This window comes from Zootoca vivipara, chromosome 14 (assembly GCF_963506605.1).
Source record: "Zootoca vivipara chromosome 14, rZooViv1.1, whole genome shotgun sequence".
Taxonomy (NCBI): domain Eukaryota; kingdom Metazoa; phylum Chordata; class Lepidosauria; order Squamata; family Lacertidae; genus Zootoca; species Zootoca vivipara.
In genome coordinates, this window is record NC_083289.1 from 52,966,423 (window position 1) to 52,986,827 (window position 20,405).

Genomic DNA, 20,405 nt, shown 5'->3' on the forward strand with positions numbered 1-20,405 from the left:
CGAACGACTTCTGAGGTGCGTTTCTCCATTTTTTCAATGGGTTTTGCCGACAGCCCTTTGATCCTCAGTTGTCGAACATTTCGGAAGTCGAATGGTCTTCCGGAACGGATGATGTTCAACAACTGAGGTTCCACTGTAGAAGAAGAGCCTACAGAATTCACAAGGGCAGCCATCGGGATTTCGTGGCCCTGCCATCGTGGGACTCCAATGCCCATCATTTCTCAATATGAAGTACATCAGAAGATGTACTTGCTGGAGCAGGACCCTGGCCCATCTCGTTCGTCCAGCATCTTGTTCTCACAGTGGCCAAGCAGGTGCCTGTGGGTAACCTGCAAGCAGGATTCGAACACAAGACCAACTCTCCCCTCCCATGGTTTCCAGCCAGTGGCTAGTAGCCATCGGTACTGCATGAGGAAAGACTTCCTTTCCTCTATCCTGAATCTTCCAACGTTCAGCTTCGTTGAATGTTCCAGGGTTATGAGAGAGGGAGAGAATCTGTTCCTTGTCCTCTTTGCCAGGCATCCTTCCCCAAAATTCTGCCCTGTCACTGTTGGGCCCTGCGTGGCTGGAGCTGCTGGGAGCTGGAGTCCAATGGCATTTGGAGAGCCGTTGGTCCCTCGCCCCAGCGGAAGAGGCAAGCCACGCAGCACGGACTGCGGGATCAGCCTAAAGATCTCTCTCGCCCTCCCCACCATGCTCTGAGGAGCACGCAGCCTTCCTCTCCCACCACGGTTCCCCATTAGTGGGGATCCAGAGGCAAGATGGCGGCCGATCGCCATTCAAAGATCTCTCCAGCGTGCAAAATGCTGAACGGAAATCCATCTGACATCCTGATGAAACTTCTTCCCATGATCCCTCTGCTCTGATCGTCCCTCGATCTATTTGCCCACACCCCCGTGGTGAAGCAGGACTCCTTCGCTGCCACTATGAGCCTACAGAAGTTGATCCAATATTCCCCAGCCTGGTGCCCTCCAAAGGCTGACGGACTCCAGCTCCCATCATGGATCAAGAGGGCGGCAGTCCAAAAACATCCAGAGGGCAGCAGGTTGGATGAAGCAGGATTAAACCTTTACAAAGCCCACCAGAAACGCAACAGCTGAGGAAGAGCAGAAATAACCAAGTTACTTACTGTACGAATAACTGCTCGCTTCGGATATTGCTGATGAAATGGATGCCTTCAGGTGACCCTTGAGCTTTAGCCCCACCTCCATCTTCTTTATTTTGGCAGCCATTTTGTTTTTACCTTCTTTGGGGTCTTTCAGCGAGTAGCTCAGCGTTTCGGCCAAGCTCCTCTTGTCGTCCCTGCCGAACAAGGCCTCGTGCGGAGACGCATATCTGCCGCCATAACAGCCGCCATTTCTCGGCCTCCCCGCGGAGCCGTCGGCAAACTTAAAAGGAGATTTCAGCTTGCTGTGCCTGCCGAGGGAGAGTGCTTTGTCAAGCTTGCTCACCAGCTGCTCCTGCTCGGACGCCAGCTTCTTCTTCTTAATCTTTAGCTGCGGGGGGAAAGGAGGAAACGCAACGGGGCACGGGTGAATTCGTGGCACAGACGTCTCCGGTTCGCCCTTCTGGGACCTAAGAGCATCACAAGGAATTTGGGGGCATGGACTTGGGCACGGCGCATGTGTGGCACCGGACACTCCTACTGGACCTTGCCAAAAACCCACATGGCCTGAGAACATCTACACTTCGCCAAGGAAGATTGGTAATGGTCAGCAAGGAGCCTTGTCCACCATTTGGGGGTTTTTTTGTTTGCTTTTTTTAAAAGAAAAATTTCCCAAAGTTTCAAAAAGAAAAAACAATCTTTTGCACACACGCACACACGCACGCACACACGTTTACATTAAACCAGAGTCCATATCAGTACCTTTATGGAGTTCCCTGAACCCCCAGACTTCCCTCCACCCTTCCCTTGGCTTCCAAAATTTATCTTCCTTTTTTAACTGCATCCGATTGCACCTATCCAAATTATTATACTTCAGTTTTATCCTTTGTTATTTTAAGTGCTATGTCAATCCTGCTAACGTTTTTAGATTTTTACAGGGTTCTTTAATATAATATAATATAAAGCTAGGTCATTCTTTGTGGAATTTGTTATCCTCTTGGTGCCTGATCTTCCCAGTCAGCCTTTGCCATCTCCGCATAGTCCATCATCTTCATTCTCCATTCTTCTTTGGACAGGCCTCTTTCTTCTTTCCATCCCTGGGCGCCTCGTCCACCATTGGACGCTTTCTCAGGAGCCCCAGGATTCCCCAACACCATTTGGAAGCCCCACTGATCGCCCCAGCCCTAATGTTAGGCAGACTGAGGTGGCTGCCTCAAGCAGCAGGTGTCGGGAGTCAGGAAGCAGCGGAGAGGAGGGCCTGGGAGGACAGAGGTGCCTTGGCCATGCTGGCCTCAACGGGAAGATGCTGCTCGGTCACCAGTGCTGTTACTCGGGTGCAAATCCGGACATGGAACGAACCAGGTGGAGAAGAAACTTCCCGTTGCCTCGGGTAGCACAATGCCTTGGGCCAGCCCTGTCATGTAGATCTGGGAAAGCAGGAGCCTATTCTGCGAGGCAAAATTGGGAAATGCGCAGAAGGGAGTGCTGACCTTTAAATCCCTAAATGGCCTCAGCCCAGTATACCTGAAGGATCATCTCCACCCCCATCGTTCAGCCCGGACACTGAGGTCCAGTGCCAAGGGCCTTCTGGCAGTTCCCTCAATGTGATGTGAGGTTGCAGGGAAGCAGGCAGAGGGCCTTCTCAGTGGTGGCACCCGCCCTGTGGAACGCCCTCCCATCAGATGTCAAGGAAAGAAACATCTATCTGATTTTTAGAAGACATCTGAAGGCAGCCCTGAATCAGGAATTTTTTTAATTGTTTGGCTTTTTGTTGGTATATTTGCGGGAAGCAACCCAGAGTGGCTGAGGCAATTGAGACAGATAGACGGGGTGTAAATAATAATAAAAAATTATTAACTGCCAACCTCGCTGGAGAAGTTTGCCAGCATGTCCTGCTCATCCCAGCTGCGATTCCGTCCTCTCAGCTTCCCGCTCCTGCTCTCTGCATCGTCCTCTTCGAGAAGGAGGCCCCTGTGCCTTTTCCTGGTTCCTTCGCCAGCCTCAGAGTCTTCGGAGAGCAGCAAGGATTTGCTCAGCCTGGAAGCCAGAGAGAAAATATTTGGTGACCGGACCTCCCTTTAGCTTCCCTCGCAGGGTCACGGGAGACAAACTGCAGATCCCCCTTGCAATCTGGCACTTTGGTGGCGACCAGTAAGCGTGACGGAAGGGCTGTGGCTAGAGAGTTCCTAAAAGCAAAGGTGTGGCGGTTATTTGCGACATTTGGTACCTCCGGCGCGATGGGAAGTCCTGGGAGACGTCGCTCTGTGTTTCTGCAAAGTTGAGGGCAAAAGCAATGAATAGTTGAGTTGGGAGGAACCCCTTGGTGAAATTCACACTTTGCAATTGCAACGGTATTTTGTCTTACTTGATCGCAAAGATCATCTCCTCGTCAATATAGTCTTGTTACAGCCATCGAATCATATAAAGTGGTACCTTGGTCCTCAAACGCCCAAAACCCGGAAATGTCCCGGTTTTTGAATGTTTTTCGGAAGCCAAACGTCTGATGTGGCTGTCGGCTATTGTTTCCTGCACCAATCAGAAGCTGCAGCTTGGTTTTCAAACATTTCGGAAGATAAACAGACTTCCGGAATGGATTAAGTTTGGCGCTTTTGTTTTTGCTATTTATTTTGCGTTTTTTGTTTTTAAGACTTTTTAGGTTAGTTACTTTTTGTCACCATCTGGAACGCAGTTCAGCTACCAACTGATGGATTGTGTGACTGTGGAAATGGATAAAAAGCCCCCTGTCCAAACAATGGCTATCATCAGTGCAGGTAAGGGAGGGGGAAGTAATTTTAATTTTTATCCTCTACAATACTGCCTTATTTATTTTATAGTACAATACATTGATTGTTGCTTTCATTTTATGGATCAATGGTCTCATTAGACAGCAAAATTCATGTTCAATTGCTGTTTTAGGGGTTGTTTTGAAAAGTCTGGAACAGACTGATTCGTTTTGCATTACTTTCTATGGGAAAGCGTGCCTTGGTTTTGGAACGGACTTCTGGAACGGATTAAGTTTGAGAACCAAGGTACCGCTGTAAATAGAGAGTTGAGGGTACCCCCAGACAGAAATGGATAAAAGAATGGAAATATGTAGAGGATTACCTTCGGGCTGAAGGTATTAGTGCTAGATGGGTAATTTGCTTTGATTAAATTCGCACAAGGTCACTGGAATTGTAAGAATAGGAGAATAAAATGAGATAAGTATAAAATGATAAGTTTATAAGGGAAAGCATAGTAATGTTCATTATAATAGGGAATCGATATGGAAATGTTGGGAAGTTTATTGTAATTTTATTTCTTGTATTTTCTTCTTTCTCCTTTCTTTTTCCTTTTTCCCCCTTTCTTTTCTTTTTCCCTCTTCTTTTACTTTTTCTAATAAGTTTGGTTTTTTGTATAATTTTGATTTGCGTTTGCATTTGTGTTATATTGATTTTTTTCATTTGCATTGATTTATGTTATGTTGAATTATGCTGATTTTATTGTTAATATGTTTAATATTTAATAAAGTATTTTTATTAAAAAAGAGAGAGAGAGTTGAGGGTACCCCCAAAGGGTCATTGACTCCCACCCCCTGCAATTCAGGAACCTCAACTAAAGCATTCCTGACAGATGGGTGTGCCATTTCTACTTAGAAATCCCCAGTGAGGAAGAGCCTGCTTTGTAGCACTTTTTGTGGCTGTTACACAGAAAGGCGCCCTTGCGTGCAATTTTGATTTCACCCCTTGCCTTTTTCTTTTTCCAGCCACTCTGGGCCCAGTATGGCTTGGTGCTGATCCGCTGGACGCTCCCAGCTGTTTCGCCTGCTGTTCTTCCCTCTTGCAAAGTTACTACTGCTAACCACATTTCAAAAAGTTCTATTACGCTTTTAACATGTTGCAAGCTGCCCTGGGTCCTGAAAAACGGAAAGCTGGGGCTATAGGAAGGCTTTTAATAAATTAAAAGAGAGGGGGGGCAAGCCAAAAGTGTGTGCAGATTAGCCAGCACCAAAGCCTAGCTCAAGTGTGTTCCTGGCTAATTGCTGGAGCTGGAGGGGTGAGCCAGAGTTAGTGAGAGTGCTTCAGACTGAATCCTAGATATACCTAGATAAACCTGAAGGAGCGTCTCCACCCCCATTGTTCTGCCCGGACACTGAGGTCCAGCTCCGAGGGCCTTCTGGCATTTCCCTCCCTGCAAGAAGCAAAGTTACAGGTAACCAGGCAGAGGGCCTTCTCGGTGGTGGTGCCCGCCCTGTGGAACGCCTTCCCACCAGCTGTCAAGGAAATAAACAACTATCTGACTTTTAGAAGACATCTGAAGGCAGCCCTGTTTAGGGAAGCTTTTAACTTTTGATGAATTATTGTATTTTGATATTTTGCTGGAAGCTGCCCAGAGTGGCTAGGGAAACCCAGCCAGATGGGCAGGGTATAAATAATAAATTATTATTATTATAGAATCATAGGACCGCAGAGTTGGAAGGAATGCCAAGTGCCACCTAGTCCCTGGCATGCAGGAATCTCAGCTACAGTATCCTTGACAGATGGCCATCCAAGCTCCATTGAAGGAAAGTTACGAAGCCCAGCAAAGGTGAACATCCTGCTCTGTTGGGTCAGGCAAGGACAGAAAGCTGGGCTCCTAAGCTTTTATACCAAGGTTATCTAATTGCATCTTGCAAAATTCCCTTCTGCACCTCAAGGGGGCACTGCCAAGGCTTGGGCACAAGCCAAAGTCCACAGAGTTCCAGGTTCAAGACCCGGAATTCTTGGCAGCCGTCCGGTGTTGGTCCACAGAGCTGACCATTGCTAACCCCCAATTATTTAAAAAAAATGTCCAGTAGCACCTTAGAGACCAACTAAGTTTGTTCTGGGTATAAGCTTTCGTGTGCATGCACACTTCTTCAGAGCCTAGGGCTTGCCAATCGGAAGGTCGGCGGTTCAAATCCCCGCGATGGGGTGAGCTCCCGTTGCTTGGTCCCTGCTCCTGCCCACCTAGCAGTTCGAAAGCACATCAAAGTGCAAGTAGATAAATAGGTACTGCTCTGGCGGGAAGGTAAACAGCGTTTCCATGCTGGCTTAGTCATGCTGGCCACTTTACCCGGAAGCTGTCTGCGGACAAACGGCGGCTCCCTCAGCCAGTAAACCGAGATGAGCGCTGCAACCCCAGAGTCGTTTGCGACTGGACCTAATGGTCAGGGGTCCCTTTACCTAAGGTGCTACTGGACAATTTTTATATATATTTTGACTGCGTCAGACCAACACGGCTACCTACTTGAATCCCCAATTATTTTGTCAATGGGGAGCTAGCTGGCTGGCAGCTGTTGCAGCAAAGGAACAGGGGGCTTGGCCAGAGGCGTTGGTTTAGGGCGCCCCAGGAGCAAAAATCCTGAGGAGAGGTAAGCCTAATTCAATAAATTGTGCCTCAGGCAGAAGAAATTCTGCAGAAAATAAATAAATCACATTCTTGCAAATGTTATTCCAATCCAACTGCTTAAATTTAGCACAGCAGAGCTCTATTCTGAGCTAGCAGGGAGCAGCAAGACATTCTGGAGGGACCTTATCCATAATTAAGCTCAGCCACTCCCAGGACAGTATGTCCTTGGCGCTTTGAAACGACAATTAAAAGTTCTCTGATGAAACAATCATAATCTTGCACCATCAAAAACAGCTGATTCTCTGTTTATTTGGCTTTTGCTAGTCACAGGGGAGGGGCATGGGGGACTCTCCACCCCACCCCCCCATATACTGAAATTGGGAAGGCAACGAGATGTTGAAAGGCAGTCTAGAAATATTGCAAATAAACAAACCACCCCTGCTCTGACTTTCAAGATTCCACCAGGCATGTACACACCTCCATAACTTTGAAAATCTACAGAAACTTCGTGTGTGTACATAAATTCTCAAGATGTTTTAATTCAGCATTTGGTACCCATTTCTGCATCTGCACAGAATGGCTACAAACTATATATATTTCTGAGCCAGGATTGTGTTCATACGAGACCTGCTGTGGCAAAATTCATCTTAAATTTCTGTTTTAAAGGTTGCTTTTAAAAGTCTGGAACGGATTAACGCATTTTGCATTACTTTCTACGGGAAAGCGCGCCTCGGTTTTGGAACGCTTTGGTTTTGGGACGGACTTCCGGAATGGATTAAGTTTGAGAACCAAGGGACCACTGTACACATCAAACACCCTCCCTTACACAAGCTCCAGATAGCAGCAATTTCCCCGTTTCCCAAACCAGCTAAGCAGGCAAACAGTGGACAGGGTTAAAAAGAGACGGAGATTTGCAAAGACACACTGGACCGACAGCAAGAGAGGAAGAGGAGGAGAGAGAGACAGAGGGAGCGAGCAGGAGCTGCCCTTGGCAGAACCATTAAGGCTCCGTCTTGGCAACAGACTCAAGGAAAGTAGGAACAGCCCTGGTTCGCCATGTCCAAGCAGGATTCCTTAAAGCTGCTGCGCTTCTAATATGTCCCAGACTCCTGAGCAGAGGCGAAGGAATTTTTAAAAAATTCCTCCACTAGGGAGCGAAGACGGAAGCAAAAGAAGAACCAGTGCCATGGACAAGACCCAGGAAGACCCAGGTTTCTTCTACACAGATCTACAATGGCGACAGTGCGCAGAGGCCATTGCCAGGATCAGGACCCCACAAATCAGCAAGCCGCCTTGTCTTGTGTGCTACTCCGCTGTTCTGCTACCGATAGAACTTCTCTTCCCCCCCTGCTTTGCTCTGTGTGTGACGAAGAGACCCTGCTGCCCACGGCTCTCCCCACAGTCCCGCCTTACTTTCCACTCCTGCTGTCCCTCTTCCCTCTCTCCATAGGGGGCGACAGAGCGCTCGGTCCGTGCTTCCTCTTCCTGGGCCTTCCTGGGCCTCGTCTTGACAAGCTTCTACTTTTCTCGTCCTGCTTTTCCCTTAAAAGAAACCACACGCTGGGCTGTTAACCAAAAGCGACACAAGCATGAAAATAAAATAAGTGGTCAAAAAGAGAGAGAGAAAGAAATGGGAAGGAGGCCACCGAAAGCCGTTCAAGAAAACCTAGATCCGTCACCAAACATCTCAAGCTGCCCTACGATCAGATCGAACGCCTCCAGGAAGGCCACCGCAAATCCAAAACGTGGAGAGCGCTCAAGGCCACGTACACGAGTCGTGAAGCGGCTGCCCTGCTCTCGACGTTTTTGCAAAGCTCAGTTCAAAGCACACCGATACAGATACCACCGAGAGCGGAACGAGGAAAGCCAAGGAGGCAAGTCTAGGGACAGAGGCGCCAACCAAGCAGCCGCGGAAGGCCATGGGGGGCTCCTCCGCGGCAACTTACTCCGAGTCTCTCCGCCGCTGCAGTTTCACCAGCTCGCGCTGCTTCTCCTTGTACCTCCTCTGCAGCTCGGCCAGCCTCATCCTGAAGTCCAGCTCCATAGGGTCCATGTTCTCGATGGCGGACTTGATGGAGTGCATCTGAGAGGAGAAGAGTTGGGGATGCGGCAGGAACGGAGGCAGGGAAGAAGAAGAAGAAGAAGAGAGGATAGTGAGGGCAATGATGAGAGGGCAGCTCAGAAGACAACACAGCCTCATTTGCTACTCAAGATGATGATAAAATAAATAAACAAATAAATAAATATTTTTATTTTTGTATCCTGCCCTCCCCGGCCAAGGCTGGGCTCAGAGCAGCTAACATCATAAAAACAACACAATATGCATAAAAACATTAATTAAAATACATCTTAAAATTAATTCAGACAAGTTAAAATCTGGGCAGGTGGCAATTATCAGGTTGGAATTGAGAGTGGTTAATACTTGTCATGACCAGCTGTTTCCACTGGTCATACAAGGACCTGTGAGCAGGTTGGGGGCCTCCTTTGGGCTTGTTTTTGGGGAAGCAGGTGGCACCGTGAGTTAAACCACTGAGCCTAGGGCTTGCCGATCAGAAGGTCGGTGGTTCGAATCCCCGCGACGGGGTGAGCTCCCGTCGCTCGGTCCCAGCTCCTGCCAACCTAGCAGTTTGAAAGCACGTCAAAGTGCAAGTAGATAAATAGGTACCACTCCAGCAGGAAGGTAAACGGCGTTTCCGTGTGGTGCTCTGGTTCGCCAGAAGCGGCTTTGTCATGCTGGCCACATGACCTGGAAGCTGTACGCCGGCTCCCTTGCCAATAACGCGAGATGAGCGCGCAACCCCAGAGTCGGTCATGACTGGACCTAATGGTCAGGGGTCCCTTTACCTTTACCTTGGGCTTGTTTTATACAAAAGACAGTAAGTCAACCCGCATCCTGCCCAAAGTCCTGGTGGAACAGCTCAGACTTGCAGGCCCTGCGGATGTGGCTCACTTCAAAGCTCAACGGATGGGCAGGGTGCTCAGAGCATATGACGCACTGAGTCTGCCTGAGTGACTTTAAGTTGCCAGTTTGATTCTAGAGTCCACATCATGTGCTTGTGTTAACTTTTAAAGTGCTCAACGGCCTAAGACCCTGTGGTCATCATCTGAGGTCCTTCTTCATGCCTCCGCCACGAGAGGTCTGGAGGGCGGCAACATGAGAACGGGGCCTTTTCTGCAGTGGCTCCCCATTTGAGGAATTCTCTCCCCAGGGAGGCTCACCTGGCGCCCTCATTACATATCTGTAGGTGCCAAGCGAAAACACTCATCTTTCCCCAGGGATTTGGCTAATTACTGGGGGAGGGGGGAAGTCTTTCTATTCTTCTTGTTATGCATGTTGTTTTCATGTTGCAAACTGCCCTGTTATCTTTGGGCGACAGCGGTATATAAATTTAAACAACAACAACAGAATAATTCAGAAGGTTCTCTTGCTTCAGCTGCATCTTGTCACTCAGCGAGTTCCCCCACCCTCCCACAGAGCACCTTGACATCATTGCTGCCTCCCCCCAATGCCTCCCCCATCACCACCTTTAAGAGCCAAGTCAGCTCCAAAGAATTCCTCACCGGTTCGTCTTTCTTCTGCATCCAGCTGTACTTTTTGTTGGGATCCAGTTCCCGGGGCAGGCGGATGTTTTTCAAGCTGTCCATAAAGGGGTTCGAGAGGACTTCCATGAGCATCTGAGTGCTGGCCGCTAACAGGCTCTCCAGGGTCGGGCGGGCGGCAAAGCTCTCCAGACCTGCTTGAGAGGCGGTTTGGGCTTCGGTTAGAAGGATGGAGAAGCCTCAGTTTCACAGAGGGGGGGGGCAGCCCTAAGCCACACACACGTAACACACAATGGTCTGGTCCGGATGAAACAGCCAGATCACGACTTGGCTGTGTGTCGCGAGCCTTTGCCCCGATTCCCTCTCCCAACTCTCCTGGGTTTGTGACACGACTACAGTTTGGCAACAAACCAGAACTGGAAGCCCGCTTCAAAGCACAAATGCACGGATATTGGGGGGGGGGAGTGGACCACAGGGAGAACTTCCTATTCCTTTTTCATAACTCTAGAACCCAGGTTCATTCAGTAGAGCTGAATGGTGGGAGATTTGATGGGCTTCTTCAACTAAGGCAGTGGACTCCACAGCTTCTGTACTAAGGCATAGGGGTGGCCACGGACATGCGCAGCTTCAGAAGAGGTTTATGGGTACCACGATGCGCAAGGGCGCCAGTGACTACCAGCCACAATGGCTATGGTCTGGCTCCACTGCTGGAGGCAGCGTGCCTCCGAACACCAGGGACTAGGAACTACAGGCGGGGAGAGAGAGCTGTTGAGCTCAGCCTTTGCTTGTGGGCTTCTCCTAGGCCCCTGCAAGAACAGGAAGCAGGGCCGATGCTAGGGTTTTTTGCACCCTAGGCGAGATCACCTTCTGGCGCCCCGCCCCCCCCCAATTAACAAAAAATAAAAAATAAAATAAATAAATAAAAAATAAAAAGTAGGAAAAAAGTAGTTTTTTTAAAAAAACCACAGCTGAGAGGCACGCCGAGGTGGCCCCAGGCTCGCGCTCCCGCACGCCTCCGGAGTTTTGCACAAGGAGCGTGAGCCTGGGGCCGCCTCCAATGCACCTGTCAGCTGTTGTTGAGTGGCTTCAGGCCACTCTCCGCAGGCACGCGCGCACCTCGGGATAGCGGCCTGAAGCTGCTCAACAGTGACAGGCGCGGAGGAGGCAGCCCCAGGCAGCACCGGGGTGCGGCGGGCAGGCTAGCCAGCGCCCCCTCCATTTTGGCGCCCTAGGCAGCTGCCTAGTTCGCCTAAATGGACGCGCCGGCCCTGACAGGAAGCTGGTCCAGGCGGGCCCCTGGCCATTCCAAGAAAACTATAGTATGAGCAAGCCGCAACTGACCTAGTTCAGCAGTAAGAGCAAAACATGGCACTCAGTGAACCAACAGTGGGCAAGGAGAGGAATCACAGGAATCTTAGCTAAGGAATCCCCGACAGGTGGCCTTCCAAGCTTTGCTTAACAATCTCCAAGGAAGGAGAGTCTACCACCTCTCTTGGGGTTCAGTTCCGCTGTTGAACGGCTCTTTCCACCAGAATTTTCTTCCTGATGTTTAGTCCTTGTAAACTGGATACCTTGCTTGGGGTCCCGCCATCTGGAGCAGCAGAAAACAAGCTTGCTCCACGTGGCAGCCCTCAAGATATCTGAAGGTGGCTCTCATGTCACCTCTCAATCGTGCAGGCTAAACATACCCAGCTCCCTCACAAGGCTGTACAGCGCATGTGTCTTTGAGCATAGCCTCTCCAGTCCCTTGCACTGACGCAGGCCTTGTTCCTGGCCAGGACCTCGCGCCCCCCAAACACACCTTGTCTTCGAGAGGAGCCATGGCTCAGAGGCAAAAAAAGGGGGCTTTGCATGATGCAGCCCCGCCCTCCCCAGTTCAACCCAGTTAAAAAGCATCTTAGGCAGCTGGGAACGAGCAAGACCCTTGCCTGTGATTCCGGAGTCTGCTAAGTCAGAGGAGGCAATCCTGGCCAAATGGGCCCGTGATCTGACTCTGCAGAGAGGCAATATCAGATGCTCTAGGAGGCACTAGTCGGACTTTTGCAGTCCAAGCTCATGCATGTTTACCAAGACTGAGGTCCTGCAATGTTCAGTGCAAGGAACGCAGCCCTCTGCCCCCCAAACCCACCTCCTGCCTCCTGCCTCCTCTTCTCCAGCTCCAGCTCGGCGATTTCGCTCAGCAGCGTGATCCCCTGCAGGAAAGTGTGTTCCGGAGACAGGCTAGAGGACACCTCCAGGTTCACCACCGCCTCTTGGGTGACGCCGTCACCCACCAGCAGCGGGCACGCCTGGGGCAACTCGGCGGCCGCCACCAGGGCGTTCATCCCGGCCAGGGGGTCGTCCGGCTCGATATCCAGGGGTGAGACGAGGCAGGAGACCGGCTCGCTCCCACAGCAGGGCTCCTCCGGGAGCGGCTCCTCTTCCTCTTCTGGAAGGAGGACGGGGAATTCCTTCCCCTGCGGAGAGCAGATGTGAGGCAGCTCCGGGGAAAGAGGCAGCTCCTCCCCCTGCTTGGTGGGCCGGTGCAGCAACGCACCTTCGTAGTCGGCGTGGACAGGGCAGGTATCAGCGCCTGCAGCCCCTTCTTGGCTCTCCAGATCTGCAGGGCAGGCCATCACTTCGTACACAGGCTGACAATCCTGAAGACCTTCTCCTCCTCCTCCTTCTTCCTCCTCTTCTTCTTCATGCCTCAAGCTGCTCAAGGCCTTGCCGTGGCACATGAGGAGCCCCCGGCCACCCACGTCCTGGAGTGGTCCAGCCACCGAGGCCGCCAGGTCCAGAGCTCCCACGGCCTGCTTGCAGATGCCCCCCTCGTGGCTGGTGTCCAGTTCCAGCTCCGTCTTCACCCGTTCTTCAAGAGGCTCCGGCTCCTCCTCCTCCTCCTCCTCCTCTTCGCCCGCCCGCATGGGCTTCACAATTTTGGATGGGGAGAGGTGGGTGGGCTTGACCTCTGGGGAAAGGGCCAGGCCCTCGGGGTCCCCAGTGGGAAGTGGGACATCGGGCGCCAAGCCATCTGCGTCCGAGGCTGCCGTTGGCTGGAGGAGGTATGGGTAGTGTCTTCTGAAAGAAGCCGGGAGCGCCTGGAATGGGTATCCCGAAGGAATCTCTGCAGGGTGAGAGATAGAGAAGCTGGGATCATGGCCAGAAAGCAAGGAGGAAGCCCAAAGACCCAACCCCACCTCTACAAACAAATATGGCTGACATGGTGACGCTATATCAAATTGTAGTGTTGGAAGGGACCCCAAAGGTCCTCTAGTCCAACCCCCTGCAGTGCCTGAATCTCAGCTAAAGCATCCCTGACAGATGGCCACCCATTGGTTTCCCTTGGCAGACAAGAGGGGCCACGTCTTGTTTAACTGTTATGATTAGTTCCAGGCACTTATGTCCCTGCAATTTATTTACTTCGGTTTTATTTTATGCCTGCATTTGTTCAACAGAGAGCTGTAACTGTAGAGGGGCTATGTACATTGTGATCAGGTCCCGTGTGAGAGCTCTTGTGTTTTGCAAAATCTTGCACAACCTTTATCTGAAAATGAATAAAATTACTGCAAGAAAGGGAGGAAGGAGGAATTCCTTCCTTTCCAAGGGAGAAGAATTCCTAAAGCAAGTCTGGAAGATTTCCCTAATTGCGCTCAACCAGAAGTCAGGATTCAGGAGACGGGAACTTTTTTACATGTATTTTTAAAATTGAACTTTTCTAACGCTTCTGTTTGCAGAGACAGGCTTGAATGAGAAGGAAGAGTGAGCAGGGTTTGGCAGAGGACTGCAGAAGTCTTAGCTGTTTAAATGTTATTCATCAATCGATCGGGATGACAAATACTTCCTCAAGAAGCACCCACATTGTTTTTAGTTAAGGCATGCATTGAGATCACCTTGCCCCACATCCGCCACCTGGGCTGCTGTGATTGGCAGAATAGGTCCCATAATACCTGTTCTGCATTTGCAAGAACCCAACTGTTTAGTGTGGCAGACCCTACAGCCTGATGCCTATTGACAATGTTATAGTGAATTGTTGCCGCTTGACTTCCCTCCCCCCGCTGCCCTGCTCACAGTTGTGACAAATATTCCTACCTTATGAATGGTCTGTGTAACCATTAAGAAAAGGAGGTCGGAAGAGGCCAATATAGATGTGGAATATCCCCGGATCAAGTGACTGTTCTTCTTTAAGTTCTCAAAGCTTTTAACCTAGCTCAAGGTTATACCTGAGGTATACCTGAAGAAGTGTCTCCATCATTCAGCCTGGACACTGAGGTCCAGCACTGAGGGCCTTCTGGTGGTTCCCTCATTGCGAGAAGCGAAGTTACAGGGAACCAGGCAGAGGGCCTTCTCGGTGGTGGTGCCCGCCCTGTGGAACGCCCTCCCACCAGATGTCAAGGAAATAAACAACTATCTGACTTTTAGAACAGGTAGGTAGCCGTGTTGGTCTGAGTCGAAACAAAATAAAAAAATTCCTTCAGTAGCACCTTAAAGACCAACTAAGTTTTTATTTTGGTATGAGCTTTCGTGTGCATGCACACTTCATCAGATACCTGCACGCTTCATCAGATACGTGGTATCTGATGAAGTGTGCATGCACATGAAAGCTCATACCAAAATAAAAACTTAGTTGGTCTTTAAGGGGCTACTGAAGGAATTTTTTTTACTTTTAGAAGACATCTAAAGGCAGCCCTGTTTAGGGAAGTTTTTAATGTTTGAAGTTTTATTCTGTTTTTAGTGTTCTGTTGGGAACCATGCAGAGTGGCGGGGGAAACCCAGTCAGATGGGCAGAGTATGTATGTATGTATGTATGTATGTATGTATGTATGTATGTATAAATAATAATTATTACTACTAGTAGTAGTACCTCGGTTTACGAACAGTCCTGTTAACGAACTATTCAGTTTACAAACTCCGCAAAACCGGAAGTAGTGTCCCAGTTTGCGAACTTTACCTCTGTCTACAAACAGAAGCCAAATGGTGGAATAATAATAATATTATTATTAGGTTGTCTTCTGAACTAAGCCAGGTGTTTAACTGATAGCTCATCACTTGAAAAACAAGACTTTAGAGCGGCCGTGCCCCAAACTGAAAACAATACATTCTGCAACCTTGGTTTGAGGAGCCATTTGGCCCCTAGCTTATAGCTTCCTCCTGCTGGGTTTTCCCTCGTTTCTGCTTCACCCTCCAGCCATGCATTTTCCCCATGCCAATGACTTCTGAATGGTGGAGGGGGAGCACATTGTCTTTCGAAGACAAGGACCCCGGGATCCAAGTGCAAGGGGGCTCCCTGCCCAGGGCTGGGCTCTCTTACCTGGAAACAAAGCCTGGTACGGGCTGGAGGCTTCCTTCTCCATCTCCTTCTTCTCTGCGCTGTCGGGCTCCTCCTCTTCCTTCGGGGGGATGGCGGGGGCCGGGGGCGGAGACGCGGGGGGCGGGCTGGAAGGGTGGGAGATGGGGGTGGCAGGGTAGGAGTAGGCTGGCTGCATTGGGGGCTCCTCCATCTTTTGGATCACCTCCGCCTTGAGGACGGGCACAGGGGACGCCCTGGGGGACAGGGCAGGCGGACTCACGGCCTTGCTGTAGGAGGCAGAGGTGCTGGGCGACAGGGCGGGGGGCTTCCGGCGCAGGAGGCCCGAGCCGGAGGTGGCGAGTCCAGACTTGGCGCCATCCAGATTCCGCTTGGACATCTTCTCCTCCATCTCTGCCCGCTGCTCGCTCGCTTTTAACCTCTCCTGCACGGGCGGGCGGGGGGGGGGGAGAGAAGGGTGCAAAAGAATAATTAGGGCATTAGAAAAAGAATAGCGGCGGCTCATTACTTGCGCAGAGCTGGATTTTGACCTTAGAAAATGGAGGCAGTTTCAATCTGCTTTTAGCAATACAGTGGAACCTCGGCTTATGAACACCTTGGTTTACGAATTTTCGGTTTACGAATGCCGCGGACCCATCTGGAATGGATTAATTCAGTTTCCATTACTTTCAATGGGAAAGTTCGCTTCAGTTTATGAACACTTCAGTTTATGAACAGACTTCCGGAACCAATTCCACCCATGCTTCGGGTTAAGTACGCTTCAGGTTGAGTACTCCGCGGACCCATCTGGAACGGATTAATTCACTTTCCATTACTTTCAATGGGAAAGTTCGCTTCAGTTTATGAACGCTTCAGTTTATGAACAGATTTCCGGAACCAAATGTGTTCATAAACAGAGGTACCACTGTATAGCTCTCGTCATGTTTGTAAGCGTTTTTGTGGATTTTTTCTCGGTTCCATTTGCTTGCTTTATTTATTTATTTATGCAAACCGCTTTGAGGTTTTTTGCAGCAAGCAAGCGGCGTGTGAATTATATAAAATGTAAACAAATAATGCAGATATACAACATTTTAGGAATTGTCGGAATTCACCAATATTTGCATGCACCTGCAAAAAATTTTTTTTAAAAAAATCATTTTATTTACAATTTTTCAACAAATAAACAATTTGACAATGCTTCCAATTTAGCCAGCCATTGTTCCACCTACGACTTCCCCCCCTCCCAAACTTCAAGCTGCAACCTGCCCAACCAGGGGCCTGCTGGGCGTTTTGGGTGGCAACTCTGGGGGTCAGAAGCCGTCTGGGACGGTGGGAGTCGAGTCCAACACGGAGGAGGCCCCTTTGTCGGGCAAAGCCGCTTCCTTCCACTTCGGAAAGGAGAAAACTCTGGTGCGGCTGGGGCCTTTGGCGTCGCTGGAGCGGGTTGCCAGTTTTGCCCTTGCGCTTGGGGACTTACCACCAGCTGGGCACTCCGGTGGAGCTCCATGGCGTGTGCGGCTTGCTGCTGCAAGATGTAGAGCTCGTGCTGGCGGATCAGCTGCTGGTGAGAGAGGAGCTGCAGTTGCTGCGCATGCTGCAGGGAGCTCCTCACCGGGGGGTACATGGCGGGCCAGAGAGGCGGCGCGCGATCCATCAGCTCCGCCGCTGCGGAGGGAGACAAGGCGGACAGGAAGTCACAACCATACCGCCACTCAAAAAACAAAACAAAAACCCCACAACATGTTCATAGATGCCTAGAGCTGGGAGGGACCACGAGGGTCATTGATTCCAAACCCCTGCAAAGAGACCTGCGGGTTTAGGGCACAACAAAAATTCAATAAATGATGATGATGATGATGCGGGAATTGTTTGCCGAACGTGGGGCTTGAACCCACAGCCCTGAGATGAAGGGTCTCACGCTCTACCGACTGAGTGTTCTCTCCCTCGGGATCCAAAGGGGCACAAACAAATATAAATGGACATAAATCTGACATCAGGAACCAGAAGACAGAAAAACCAGTAGGAGAACACTTCAATCTCCCAGGACATTCTATACAAGATCTCAAAGTAGCTGTCTTACTACAAAAGAATTTCAGAAATAGACTGGAAAGAGAAGTTGCTGAATTACAACTTATCACCAAGCTCAAAACCATGGAGGGACCTGGTTTGAACAGAGACATAGGATTCTTATCTCATTATACATGATAAAGCGATCTTCAGCCATCTCATTGTATTGTATTTTAGAATTTCTGTTTTGTTGGAAGCCGCCCAGAGTGGCTGGGGGAACCCGGCCAGATGGGCGGGGTATAAATAATAAATTATTATTATTATTATTATTATTATTATTATTATTATTATTATTATCAACCCTTGCTTTTTCATGCAAAACCATTTGCAGTCGTTTTTGGTCATCAACAGCTATCAGTCAATCACCCACTTCCACCACCCTTCTGAGTGATACCCCCTCCCCTCCCCACCCCCTCCCCACCCCTTCTCTACATAAGCGCCTGGGGACTCCTATTTCAGTGTATCTGAAGAAGTGTGCATGCACACGAAAGCTCATACCAAAATAAAAACTTAGTTGGTCTTTAAGGTGCTACTGAAGGAATTTTTAAAAAATATTTTCCCCTGCATCTGGCCACACTTTTTTTAAAAAAAACGTATTCTTTATTTGCAAAAGTATGTGCAATGTCTCTTTTTTTTAGGTTACATTTTCTATAGATCAGTTTAGGAAGAAAAGGGGGGAAAGAGGTGGAGGGGGGACGGGGGTCAGGTGGCGATGTTTCTATTTCACTTAGTGCAGTGCTTCTCAACCAGTGTGCCTCCAGATGTTTTGGGACTACAACTCCCATCATCCCTAGCTAGGAAGACCAGTGGTCAGGAATGATGGGAGTTGTAGTCCCAAAACATCTGGAGGCACACTGGTTGAGAAACACTGACTTAGTGTATGTCTGGGGTTTCGTGTCCGCGTCGCTTGTGCGGGTTCTCTTTACTATTCGCTTGTGTTCCTTTGGTGGTGAGAGAAGTTGGGGTTGGCCTAGAACAGGGGTCAGCAAACTTTTTCAGCAGGGGGCCGGTCCACTTTCTCTCGGACCTTGTGGGGGGCCGGACTATATTTCGGGGGGGGGGGAGAAGGATGAACGAATTTCTATGCCTCACAAATAACCCAGAGATGCATTTTAAATAAAAGCACACATTCTACTCATATAAAAACACGCTGATTCCCGGACCGTCTGCGGGCCAGATTTAGGAGGTGATTGGGCCGGATCCGGTCCCCAGGCCTTAGTTTGCCTACCCATGGCCTAGAGTGTGGTTGTTTGTTTGTGACTGGCTGTGGTGAACTTTGTTTTCATGTGTGAGTGGGGTGGGTGAATGTTTTTGAATCAGGTTAACCAGATTTATTCGTATTCTGTTAGTGGATTCTTGTCGTTGTCTTGTTGGGCTGTGTATGTGATAAAGGGGAACCAAACCGGGGTGAAGGAGTCTTCTTCTATTTGTCCCCATGTCAGTTTACGCTTATTGGTTGGTTTTTCTAATAAGGCTGTTCCCCATACTATTTGGTACTGGCAAGTCTTACTCCTGACAAGTCTCTCTAGTGTCCGGCTATGATGTTTCTGACTGCTGAGAGTAGGTGGGCTATGAGCTCTTTGTGATGGGAGTGGGCATTATTGTCTTGGAAGATATTTAGTAGGGCCAGTTCTGGGGTGACTTCTAATACTTGCTTAGTTATTTTGCATATTTCTCGTATGGTCGTTGCCCAGAAGAGTTCAAATTTGGGACATTCCCACCACATGTGGACGTATGTGCCTGTGATCTGACCACACTTAAGGCTACACATTCGTTGCATTTTCGCCTGCCCAAAACTGCTGCATTCTGAATTCTACAAACTGGGCAGCTAGGTATGTATTTGCCAGTTTTTGCATCATGTCGCCATGCCCACATGGGCACACAAAGACCGATCTCTGGAAATCCCTCAGTTCCCCCTCTGGCTTCTGGGATTTCAGCAGAAATTTCTTATAACATTGTAATAACCTCTACCTATAGTCACACGGAACCAGAGACCAAATAGCAAACATGCGCTGGATTATGGAGAAAGCTAGAGAGTTCTAGAAAAACGTCTACTTCTGCTTCATTGACTATGCAAAAGCCTTTGACTGTGTCGACCACAGCAAACTATGGCAAGTTCTTAAAGAAATGGGAGTGCCTGATCACCTCATCTGTCTCCTGAGAAATCTCTATGTGGGACAAGAAGCTACAGTTAGAACTGGATATGGAACAACTGATTGGTTCAAAATTGGGAAAGGAGTACAACAAGGTTGTATATTGTCTCCCTGCTTATTTAACTTATATGCAGAATTCATCATGCGAAAGGCTGGACTAGATGAATCCCAAGCCGGAAGTAAGATTGTCAGAAGAAATATCAACAACCTCAGATATGCAGATGACACAACCTTGATGGCAGAAAGTGAGGAGGAATTAAAGAACCTTTTAATGAGGGTGAAAGAGGAGAGCGCAAAATATGGTCTGAAGCTCAACATCAAAAAAACCAAGATCATGGCCACTGGTCCCAACACCTCCTGGCAAATAGAAGGGGAAGAAATGGAGGCAGTGAGAGATTTTACTTTCTTGGGCTCCTTGATCACTGCAGATGGTGACAGCAGTCACGAAATTAAAAGATGCCTGCTTCTTGGGAGAAAAGCAATGACAAACCTAGACAGCATCTTAAAAAGCAGAGACATCACCTTGCCGACAAAGCTCCATATAGTTAAAGCTATGGTTTTCCCAGTAGTGATGTATGGAAGTGAGAGCTGGACCATTAAGAAGGCTGATCGCCGAAGAATTGATGCTTTTGAATTATGGTGCTGGAGGAGACTCTTGAGAGTCCCATGGACTGCAAGAAGATCAAACCTCTCCATTCTGAAGGAAATCAGCCCTGAGTGCTCCCTGGAAGGACAGATCGTGAAGCTGAGGCTCCAATACTTTGGCCACCTCATGAGAAGAGAAGAATCCTTGGAAAAGACCCTGATGTTGGGAAAGATTGAGGGCACTAGGAGAAGGGGACGACAGAGGACAAGATGGTTGGACAGTGTTCTCGAAGCTACGAACATGAGTTTGACCAAACTGCGGGAGGCAGTGCAAGACAGG

At 49.3% G+C, this 20,405-nt stretch overlaps 1 protein-coding gene across 5 annotated transcripts in view; it reads right to left on the reverse strand.

The window, feature by feature from the left end:
• TNRC18 (trinucleotide repeat containing 18) overlaps positions 1-20,405 on the reverse strand; it is a 128,856-nt gene that overhangs the window by 37,672 nt on the left and 70,779 nt on the right. For 4 of the 5 annotated variants that reach the window (XM_060282619.1, XM_060282618.1, XM_060282620.1 and 1 more), the window contains exons 9-16: positions 16,738-16,925; positions 15,285-15,705; positions 12,123-13,100; positions 10,016-10,188; positions 8,401-8,537; positions 7,868-7,996; positions 2,971-3,142; positions 1,130-1,496 (exon numbers count right to left, since the gene is read on the reverse strand). In XM_060282619.1, the coding sequence (XP_060138602.1) occupies positions 1,130-1,496; positions 2,971-3,142; positions 7,868-7,996; positions 8,401-8,537; positions 10,016-10,188; positions 12,123-13,100; positions 15,285-15,705; positions 16,738-16,925 (2,565 nt within the window). The remainder of the gene's footprint in view (positions 1-1,129; positions 1,497-2,970; positions 3,143-7,867; positions 7,997-8,400; positions 8,538-10,015; positions 10,189-12,122; positions 13,101-15,284; positions 15,706-16,737; positions 16,926-20,405) is intronic. The other variant, XM_060282621.1, reaches the window with a different exon arrangement.